The 12,148-nt window shown below is 47.3% G+C and overlaps 1 protein-coding gene across 1 annotated transcript in view; it reads left to right on the forward strand.

Moving 5' to 3' along the window:
• LOC121859937 (heterogeneous nuclear ribonucleoprotein K-like) overlaps positions 1-12,148 on the forward strand; it is a 113,825-nt gene that overhangs the window by 95,299 nt on the left and 6,378 nt on the right. The window contains 4 exon segments of the mRNA XM_042356899.1: positions 10,013-10,141; positions 11,241-11,478; positions 11,481-11,625; positions 11,785-11,961. Coding sequence (XP_042212833.1) covers positions 10,013-10,141; positions 11,241-11,478; positions 11,481-11,625; positions 11,785-11,961 — 689 coding nt within the window.

Here is a 12,148-nt window from a genome sequence, read left to right on the forward strand (position 1 = left end):
ACGGGGAAGGGAGGTAAAAGAGGCAAGAGTTATTTATGAATATTATGACGGGGTGAGTGGTCCGAAGGTTACCTGACGAGTGGGCCAGTCTAAACTCACAGGTATCACTCACAGTAACCAACACCACTGCCACCACCATTACTTTTCTGGTATCCACTCTTGTACTGTGTGTGTGTGATTTTTCAGCCAAGGAACAACCATCACAGCCCCTGTTCGGTCACATACAGTGTAAATGATAGCCTCCCACACTGCACTTCTGCACCTTACCCTTCACCCACACCTGAGTCTAACACATCCCCTTTGTCTACTATCACACCAGAAAGTGTTCGTATATCTTATGCAGGTGAAGGTGCTGACGTCATGTTAGGGTTAAAGGTGAGATTTGTGAAATGAAATAATCTTGGATAGTTAAGGCCATCGATGGAACGGCCAATTTTTGACGTGTCCAGAAGCATAAAGATAAGTAAAGCCAAAGTTAACATTTATGATGGCTGGAAGGATAGAACTTGAAGGTAATCCAGTAACGATTCGTAAAATTACATGATGGTTTTAATAATACAATGTCAAGAGATACATCCTTACCAAGTTTTATTGAACTTGTTCTGGGATATGAATTAATCATTGAAGGTATCCCGGTGTTCCTCTAGTTAGGCTTGGTGAACACTCGCGCCGCGCCGTCTGCTCCCACTCACAAGATTACAATATCCCAAACAATTTCTAGTATTCCCATCACCTTTTTTATTATTAATGTTATTTTAAGTATTAATTGTTCCTCCTTGTGCCAGGGAACATGGAAGTAATGTTTGTGTACTCACGTGTGCCAGGTCGTTTTATGGACGTCATAACTCGACAAACAAATAGAAATGGGTTTCTATAGAGCTTGGTGTGTGGATGTAACCCAATAAGACCTGGGATGGGTTCGATAATCAATACTTTCCTCTATATGTTATGGAGTTATGGACCATTTTGTCTCTGAGGCACCCAGGACCCCAGCGATTACCTTTGCTCAGTGTTGGTGTATGTTTATTTATTTAACTTTATTATTGCCCTTTTTGAGCACTTTACTAAGGTCATCCATGCATAGCTTCTTTACGTTGTGTCATCAGTGCTGGAGGCTCACTTCGAGTCCTCTAGGTCACCCTTTACCACCACTCGAGGATATATCTTTCTTCCCGAGTCGCACTTCTCCTTGCACCATAGTTAGAGGGGGGCAGGTGTTTTGGTCCTCTGCCTACTGCTATTGTGTTCTACACACAAACACACACACGTCTCACTTCAGTACCTCACAGATCTAACAGCGGCCGGAGGCTGTGGCATGTTGGTGGTGATGATAACTTGTTAAGTGTAGGTAGGGTATATACAAGGGGGCGATGGTAGGGTGAGGAGTGGGTAAACCCAGGGAGGGAGGGAGACGATGGTAGGAGGCAAGGGAGGTGGGGAGACGCCAGGGTTAAAGGGACGCGTGCTTGTGAGTGACACCCGTTTTCTGTGGTGGCTCGCTCTCCTGCAACGTCGTCCACCTCCTCCTGCTGTAGTACATTGTTCCACCAGCCTTACCCACCCACTTTGGGGAATGAGGTGTGGTGTTGATGCATGTCGTGTATGGCTGGTGGTAGGGTGAGGGAGAGAGAGTGAGTGAGTCAAGTATGGGAGTTTGAGATGATGAGCCATATACTGCATCGTTGGTTGGTTGGTTGTAATCACTAAGGCCTGGTGGGAGAGAGAGGAATCAGGGTATACCATTAAAGAAGTGGTGTGGCGTGTAGGGGTGTGTGGGAGCAGAGATATGTAGTGTTGGTGGTAGAAGGATTGCCCCGTGTGTGGGGCGCTCTCAGTCCCCCCCCACCACCAATAACGAGTCTAGTTTGTTTTAAGGGGCCTCCACTCCGCCCCACCCACCTTGTGTAAATAACTCCCCCTCCCTTTCTCCTCCCTTCCCTCTCTCTTATTCTATCTCTTTATCTTCTCTTCCTTCCTCTCCCCTATTCTGCACCTCCTCTTCCTCTACCTTTATTTTCCTTCCCTGCTTATTTAGGTCACTATCATCACCACCCACCAGCGTTGTTACTTTCTCTCCAATACTAATGTTCTTTCACCCTATAATGCTCCTTCATCCCTTATACTGCTTCTTCACCTCCTTACTCTGCTCCTTCACCCCTTTACTGCTCCTTCACCCTTATACTGCTCCTTCACCTCCTTACTCTGCTCCTTCACCCTTATACTGCTCCTTCACCCTTATACTGCTCCTTCACCTCCTTACTCTGCTCCTTCACTTCCTTATACTGCTCCTTCATCCCTTATACTGCTCCTTCACCTCTTACTCTGCTCCTTCACCCTATACTGCTCCTTCATCCCTTATATACTGCTCCTTCACCTCCTTACTCTGCCTCACCCCTTATACTGTCCTTCACCCTTATACTGCTCCTTCACCTCCTTACTGCTCCTCCTTCACCTCCTTACTGCTCCTTCACCTCCTTACTCTGTCTCCTTCACCCCTATATTGCTCCTTTCACCCCTTATACTGGTCCTTCACCCCTTATACTGCTTCTTCACCTCCCTGCTCCTTCACCCCTATACTGCTCCTCCTTCACCCCTTATACTGCTCCTTCACCTCCTTACCTGCTCCTTCACCCCTATACTGCTCCTTCACCCCTTATACTGCTCCTTCACCTTTACCTGCTCCTTCACCCCTTATACTGCCTTCATCCCTATACTGCTCCTTCACCTCCTTACTCTGCTCCTTTCACCCCTTATACTGCTCCTTCACTCCCTATACTGCTCCTTCACCTCCTTACTCTGCTCCTTCACCTCCTTTACTCTGCTCCTTCACCTCCTACTCTGTCCTTCACCCTATATTGCTCCTTCACCCCTATATTGCTCCTTCACCCCTTATACTGGTCCTTCACCCCTTATACTGCTTCTTCACCTCTACCTGCTCCTTCACCTCCTATACTGCCTCTTCACCCCTTATACTGCTCCTTCACCTCCTTACTCTGTTCCTTCACCCCTTATACTGCCTTCACCCCTATACTGCCTCTTCACCCCTTATACTGCTCCTTCACCCCTATACTGCCCATTTTACCCCTTATACTTCTTCATACCCCTATACTACTCCTTCACCTCCTTACTCTGCTCCTTCACTCTTTATACTGCCCCTTCACCTTCTTACTCTGCTCCTTCACCCATGTACTGCTCCTTCACCCCCTTATACTGCTCCTTCAACCTCCCCATACTGCTCCTCCACCCCGGTGTTGTTTCTTTAACCATTAAGGTTAGGGGCTGGATGGTGGATCAGGGGACGGTGTTGGGGATCAGGGAGCTGTGTTGGGGGTCAGGGAGCTGTGTTGGGGGTCAGGGGGATGGGTTGGGGGTTTGGTTGGGGTCAGTTATAGTGCAGGGAGTGTGTGGGTGGCTGGACATGTTGGGACGTGTCTCACCTGTCCTCCGTCACCTGCTCTGCCTCAAAAATACACCTGGTATGATTATTCAACCCCTATCTTCAGTAACCACTTATCCATGTAATCTGACCTAACCTATCCTCACCTAAAACCTCTTCTTCCTTCACCTAAACCAACCCCACCTATTTCACCTAACTTCACCTCGACTCACTTCACATAACCTCGCCTAACTTCACCTCCCTTAACCTAACCTAAACTAGACCTAATCTAATCCTAACCTAACGCTCTACTGCCATTTTTTACACGGGATGTAATGATGGTTATTTAATGGACGCTCGGGTGCTTGGACAGTACAGTACATGTAGTGATCACGTTGGAAGAGAGGAGAGTACTGATTGGTACACGTTTGCCGAGAAATTTAAGGGTGTGTTTGTATGTTTGTCTGTTATTGTAGATACCTTTACTTACAGTGTGTGTGTGGTGTGTGTGAGGCGGGGAAGACGGCGGAGCACATTCCCTGGAGAATCTCCCCCTCCCCGCATATCGACCCACCAACTGCACGCCCACACGCACGCACTCACGCACCTTCACACAAACATTCTCACTCAACCGGTAAAAGCTTGGTGATGAGGCCACAAGCTACGGAGTGTGATATATATATCTGATGGTGTGTGGAGGACGACGACTTGAGTAGGGGTGGTCGTCTCTCTCTCTCTCTCTCTCTCTCTCTCTCTCTCTCTCTCTCCACACACCACTCACACCTCACTCAATACCTCACCACCACTCCCCACACCTCACAACCACTCCCCCACACTCACAACCACTCCCCACACTCACAACCCTCCCCCCACACTCACAACCACTCCCCACACCTCACAACCACCCCCACACCTCACAACCACTCCCCACACTCACAACCACTCCCCACACTCACCCACCACCTCCCCACACTCACCACCACTCCCCCACACCCACCACCACTCCCCCACACCTCACCATCACTCCCCACACTCACCATCCTCCCCACACTCACCACCACTCCCCCACACCTCACCACCACTCCCACACTCACCACCACCACTCCCCCACACTCACCACCACTCCCCACACTCACCTCCACCCCCACACTCACCACCACCCCCCACACCCCCACACCACCACTCCCCACCTCACCACCACCCCCACACTCACCACCACTCCCACACTCACCACCACTCCCCCACACACTCACCACCACCACTCCCCACACTCACCACCACCCCCACACTCACCACCACTCCCACACTCACCACCACTCCCCCACACCTCACCACCACTCCCCCACACCTCACCACCACTCCCCACCCCACCACCACTCCCCCACACTCACCACCACTCCCCACACTCACCACCACCTCCCCCACACTCACCACCACTCCCACCCACCACCCTCCCCACCACTCCCCACCCTCCCACACCCCACCACTCCCCACACCTCACCACCACTCCCCCACACACTCACCACCACTCCCCCACACTCACCACCACTCCCCACACCTCACCACCACTCCCCACACCTCACCACCACTCCCCACACACTCACCACCACTCCCCACACTCACCACCACTCCCCCACACCTCACCACCACTCCCCACACTCACCACCACCCCCACACCTCACCACCACTCCCCACACCTCACCACCACTCCCACACCCCACCACCACTCCCCCACACACACCTCACCACCACTCCCACACTCATCCACACTCACAACCACTCCCCCACACCCCGCTACTACCCCACTATCACCACCACCACCACCACACTACCACCACCCCCACACTACCACCACACCCCCACTCACTCCCACTACCACCCCCACTACCACCCCCCCACCACCACCACCCCCCACTACTCACCCACTCCCCCCACTACCACCACCCCCACTACCACCACCCCACACTACCACCACCCCACACTACCACCCCAACTACTCCCCACACTCACCACCACTACCCCACACTACCACCACTACCCCACACTACCACCACTACCCCACACTACCACCACTACCCTGCCACTACCACCACTACCCCACACTACCACCACTCACCCCACACTACCACCACTACCCCACACTACCCCACACACCACACCACTACCCCACACTGCCCCCACTACCCCACACTACCACCCCCCACTACCCCACACTACCACCCCACTACCCCACACACTACCACTCCCCCACTACCCCACACTACCACCCCACTACCCTCCACTACCACCTCCCCCACTCACCCCACTACCACCCCCACTACCCCCACTACCACCCTCCCACTCACCCCCACCACCCCCACTACCCCACTACCCCCCCACTACCCCCCCACTACCCCACTACCACCCCCACTACCCCACACTACCACCCCCCACTACCCCACACACTACCACCACTACCCCACACTCACCCCCACACTACCACCCACACTACCCCACACCTACCAATACTCACTCCCACACACTACCACCCACACTACCCCACACTACCACCCACACTACCCCCACACTTCCCCCACACTACCCCACACACTCCCACACTACCCCCACACTACCCCACACTACCCCACACTACCCCCACACTACCACCCACACTACCCCACACTACCCCAGCACTACCACCCCACACTACCCCACACTGCCACCCACACTCCCACCACTGCCCCACACACTACCACCCACCCCACACCACCACCACCCCACACAACCACCACCCCACACAACCACCACCCCACACTACCACCCGCTTACCACCCCAAACTCACCGATTACCACCCCACACCACCACACTCAACCACCACTACCCCACACTACCACCACTACCCCACACTACCACCTCACTACCCCCCACACCACCACCACTACCCCACACACCACCACTACCCCACACTACCACCACTACCCCACACTACCACCACCCCCACTACCCCGCACACTACCACCCCCACTACCACCCCCACTACCCCACACCACCACCACCCCACCACCACCACCCCCACTACCACCACCCCCACTACCACCACCCCACCACCACCACCCCCCACTCACCACCACCCCCCACTCACACCACCCCCACACCACACCTCCCACACTGCCACCCCACACTACCTCACACTCACCACCACTACCCCACACCACTACCACCACCCCACACTACCACCCCACACCCTCACACTCACCACCACCACCCCACACTCACCACCCACACTACCACCACTACCCCACACTACCACCACTACCCCACACTACCACCACTACCCCACACTACCACCCCACCCCACACTACCACCCCACACTACCACTACCCCACACCACCACCCCACACACCACCCCACCCACCACCCCCACACCACCACCACCCCACACCACCACCACTACCCCCACACACCCCCACCACTACCCCCACCACCACCACTACCCCACACTACCTCCACACTACCTCCACTACCACCCACACTACAGAACTCAGAAAGATGTGATCATTTGCTGTAGAACTTTGGTTAAATTTATGCCTCTACTTTCTACATTATTTTATTAAGTAATGTTTCGGAATGGGTGTACAATTATCATACCTCACTTTACTGTTGTTGGCTCATACTTGTACCGTGTGTTGATTATACTTGTACCTGTGTTGTTGACTATACTTGTACCTGTGTTGTTGACTATACTTGTACCTGTGTTGTTGACTATACTTGTACCTGTGTTGTTGACTATACTTGTACCTGTGTTGTTGACTATACTTGTACCTGTGTTGTTGACTATACTGTACCTGTGTTGTTGACCATACTTGTACCTGTGTTGCTGACTATACTTGTACCTGTGTTGCTGATTATACTTGTACCTGTGTTGCTGACTATACTGTACCTGTGTTGTTGAATTATACTTGTCCTGTGTTGTTGACTATACTTGTACCTGTGTTGTTGACTATACTTGTACCTGTGTTGTTGACTATACTTGTACCTGTGTTGTTGATACTTGTACCTGTGTTGTTGACTATACTTGTACCTGTGTTGTTCATACTTTTGTACCTGTGTTGTTGACTATACTTGTACCTGTGTTGTTGACTACACTTGTACCTGTGTTGTTGACTATACTTGTACCTGTGTTGTTGATTATACTTGTACCTGTGTTGTTGACTATACTTGTACCTGTGTTGTTGACTATACTTGTACCTGTGTTGTTGATCATACTTGTACCTGTGTTGCTGACTATACTTGTACCTGTGTTGCTGACTATACTTGTACCTGTGTTGTTGACTATACTTGTACCTGTGTTGTTGACTACCTGTACCTGTGTTGTTGACTACACTTTTTGAACTTGTACCTGTGTTGTTGACTATACTTGTACCTGTGTTGTTGACCATACTTGTACCTGTGTTGTTGACATACTTGTACCTGTGTTGTTGACTATACTTGTACCTGTGTTGTTGACCATACTTTGTACCTGTGTTGTTGACTATACTTGTACCTGTGTTGTTGACTTATACTTGTACCTGTGTTGTTGACTATACTTGTACCTGTGTTGTTGACTATACTTGTACCTGTGTTGTTGACTATACTTGTACCTGTGTTGTTGACTATACTTGTACCTGTGTTGTTGATCATACTTGTACCTGTGTTGTTGACTATACTTGTACCTGTGTTGTTGACTATACTTGTACCTGTGTTGTTGATCATACTTGTACCTGTGTTGTTGACTATACTTTGTACCTGTGTTGTTGACTCATACTTGTACCTGTGTTGTGACTAACTTGTACCTGTGTTGCTGACCATACTTGTACCTGTGTTGCTGACCATTTTGTACCTGTGTTGCTGACTATACTTGGTACCTGTGTTGCTGACTATACTTGTACCTGTGTTGTTGACTATACTTGTACCTGTGTTGTTGACTTACTTGTACCTGTGTTGTTGACTATACTTGTACCTGTGTTGTTGACTATACTTGTACCTGTGTTGTTGACTATACTTGTACCTGTGTTGTTGACTATACTTGTACCTGTGTTGTTGACTATACTTGTACCTGTGTTGTTGACTATACTGTACCTGTGTTGTGACTATACTTGTACCTGTGTTGTTATAATTGTACCGTGTTTACATACTTGTACCTGTGTTGTTGACTATACTTGTACCGTGTTGTTGACTATACTGTACCCGTGTTGTTGACTATACTTGTACCTGTGTTGTGACTATCTTGTACCTGTGTTGTTGACTATACTTGTACCTGTGTTGTTGACTATACTTGTACCTGTGTTGTTGACTATACTTGTACCTGTGTTGTGACTACACTTGTACCTGTGTTGTTGACTACACTTGTACCTGTGTTGTTGACTATACTTGTACCTGTGTTGTTGACTATACTTGTACCTGTGTTGTTGACTATATCTTGTACCTGTGTTGACTATACTTGTACCTGTGTTGTTGACTATACTTGTACCTGTGTTGTTGATATACTTGTACCTGTGTTGTTGACTATACTTGTACCTGTGTTGTTGACTATACTCTACCTGTGTTGTTGACTATACTTGTACCTGTGTTGTTGACTATACTTGTACCTGTGTTGTTGACTATACTTGTACCTGTGTTGTTGACTATACTTGTACCTGTGTTGTTGACTATACTTGTACCTGTGTTGTTGACTATACTTGTACCTGTGTTGTTGACTATACTTGTACCTGTGTTGTTGACTATACTAATAATAATAATAATAATAATAATAATAATAATAATAATTAACGGTTTATTGAAAGAGCTTGGCAACCGGAAGGCTGAAAATATACAGTTACATATTTGGGCCTCGACTTGAACCTGTACCTGTATTGTCGTCGATACTAGTACCTTTACCTGTGTTATTGTCTGTACTTGTACATGTAGGATCAATATTTTGTAAATTAATGGAAATATTTACCTGTTAGTCTCAGTCGTCTTAGTAATGAAGTGGTGCATCTATGGCCTGGTAGTGACTCTAATTGTATCTCTAAACTGTCTAATTGTACCTGTCGACTGTCTAATTGTACCTGCCGACTCTAGTTGCACCTCTCGACTGTCAAATTGTGCTCTAACAGCTGACTCTACTTTAATCTGACTGTCTACTTAAGCACTTGACTGTCTACTTTGACACCTGACTGTCTACTTTAACACCTGACTGTCTACTCTAACATCTGACTGTGTACTTTAACTTCTCAGTCTCCTTTGACACCTGACTGTCTTCTTTAATCTGACTGTTTTCTTTAACAATTGCTTGTTTACTGTAACATCTGACTGTGTAAACTTTTTCACAATATTTTGAGAGATGCATGTGGCACATATCACTGTGATGACGCCACCCACCACCTACGGCTACACCACCTTTAAGTTCCCCTCTCTCTCTCTCTCTCTCTCTCTCTCTTCTCTCTCTCTGACACACACACACACACACACACATATATATATATATATATATATATATATATATATATATATATATATATATATATATATATATATATATATATATATATATATATATATATTAATGCACATTCTTTATCACATACGTAATTTTGTGAATCAAACCTAACCTAACCTCTTGCTGTTGTTTCAGGAATGTGGTGGTCAGATCAAAGTATACACCAACTGCTGCCCCCAGTCAACGGACCGCGTCATCCAGATCACTGGCGACCGTGACCGCGCCGTCCTCACCATCACCCGGATAATCGAACTCATTAAAGATGTAAGTGCTGCCTTGTGTTGTAATAATAATAATAATAATAACAATTTTATCTTGGTGTGGGAGGTATTAGGTTAGGGTTGGTTAGATTAAGTTTGAGTAGGGTATGTTTAATTTGGTTAGGTTGGGGAAGGGTAGGTTTAATTTGATTAGGTTGGGGTACGTTTAATTTGGTTAGGTTGGGTAGGGTGGTTAATCTTCGAGTGGTATAAGCAAGGGTGTCTAATCTTCAACTGATCTGATAAAAAGGGCATTATTACAAGGATTGGTGACTTTTATCATTAAATCTCAGTTTATAGTTTACAAGGCAGGGTAAAGGATTAAAAATTGTGAGCTAAAACACATGAAAGTCAGATTTTTTGTACAGTACTCACTTTTATTGTAAAAGTTTGGGTTGTGTGTTTTAGTACAGTATTAGTTTTGGTTATAGATTCTTGAGTACTGTTATCCAGGTCCTTATATTGGTATCTTTTTAATAACTAAAGGATGCCTACACACATATTAGCTAGATAATACATAGAGCCTGATATTCATACAGTCATATCCTACTTGCAACTGCCAGTCCAATTTTAAAGGAAGTTTTGGCCATTGTTGACAAGAGGAGTCCATATACTGTACAGTACATTCAGTGGCTTGTAGTCATTGATAACTTCTGTTTGAGAGTTGAGAGTTTTGCTCACATTAGTCTAAATATCCATAAAGTTTATACAGTGCAGTAAGGATTGCCTGGTTTTTTTTACCAGTAAATACAAAGCACTTTTTTGTACTGCAACTCTATTTACTTGTAATCTGTGATGTGTATTAAGCATTTGTCAGCCACTTTTTAAATGGTTTGTAACCCCTTATTAATTGAAACGAAAAATAAGGCATACAGGGGTATAAGTTAGTGTATGTTAGCCAAGAAACTGTACAGTCATGTGACCACTACATTAGTTACTGTGACTTAATCTGGAGGAGTAAGATGCTAGAGATAAGATTGTGTATCCAGCACAGGAGCAACTTCAGGGTGGCACTGGCACCAGATACATGACATTAATATTGTTTGCCACTATAAATAATAATGTATTTAATATTTGATACATGTTTGTGATTCCATCCTCAGAGTCCCATCAAGGGTATGAATAACCCCTACAACCCACACAACTTTGATGAGTTCTTTGCCAATGAGTATGGTGGTTGGGGTGAGTCACCAAAGGGCAGGTTCCCTGGTGGCCCCATGGGACGCGGACCTCCCCACATGGGCCCTGGTGGACCAATGGGTCGAGGACCAATGGGTCCACCAGGTGGACCACCAGGCGGACCACCTGGACCCCCTCCATTTGGAAGGCGTGGACCTATGGGTCCCCCACGAGTCCACCACCACCCATGCGAGGCCCACCCAATGGTGACTTTGATGGGATGATGAATAAAGGAGGTAAACCATTTATGAATGGGAGTGACCCACACAATGGAGATCTACCCACAACCTCAACTCAGGTCAGTACTGTATTGTAATTTAAGTGTAATATACAATATGTGCACTACATTTTTGATAAATCTTCCCATGATATGCAGTATACAGTACAGTATTCTATACAGTATTTTAGAAAGTAAGACAAGCCTATTTAATGAACTACAATTGAGGCCAATATTTCAGGTGACCATACCAAGGATGCAGCAGGTGCCATTATTGGGAAGGGTGGAGCAAGGATCCGCAAGATTCGGTCCGATTCTGGAGCTTCCATTTCTATTGAGGACTCACGGCCAGGTGCCACCGACCGTGTCATCACTATCAATGGAAGTGAACCTCAGATCAAGCATGCCCAGTATTTGCTCCAGCAGAGGTGAGTATACTTAGCTCATAGTGACTCATCTGCCAGTAGATGGATTACTGAAACAGGTGATACAGGTACTCTTCTTTACTTCCTGATAAATTAAAAATATATGGTGTTTTAGGATTTAATTATCAAAGCATATTTTGGAGACATTTTCTTTTTAATAATGGAATTCCTCTGCTTTGTTTTGAGTATG

Source organism: Homarus americanus, unplaced genomic scaffold (assembly GCF_018991925.1).
Source record: "Homarus americanus isolate GMGI-L3 unplaced genomic scaffold, GMGI_Hamer_2.0 scaffold34581, whole genome shotgun sequence".
In the NCBI taxonomy this organism is placed as follows: domain Eukaryota; kingdom Metazoa; phylum Arthropoda; class Malacostraca; order Decapoda; family Nephropidae; genus Homarus; species Homarus americanus.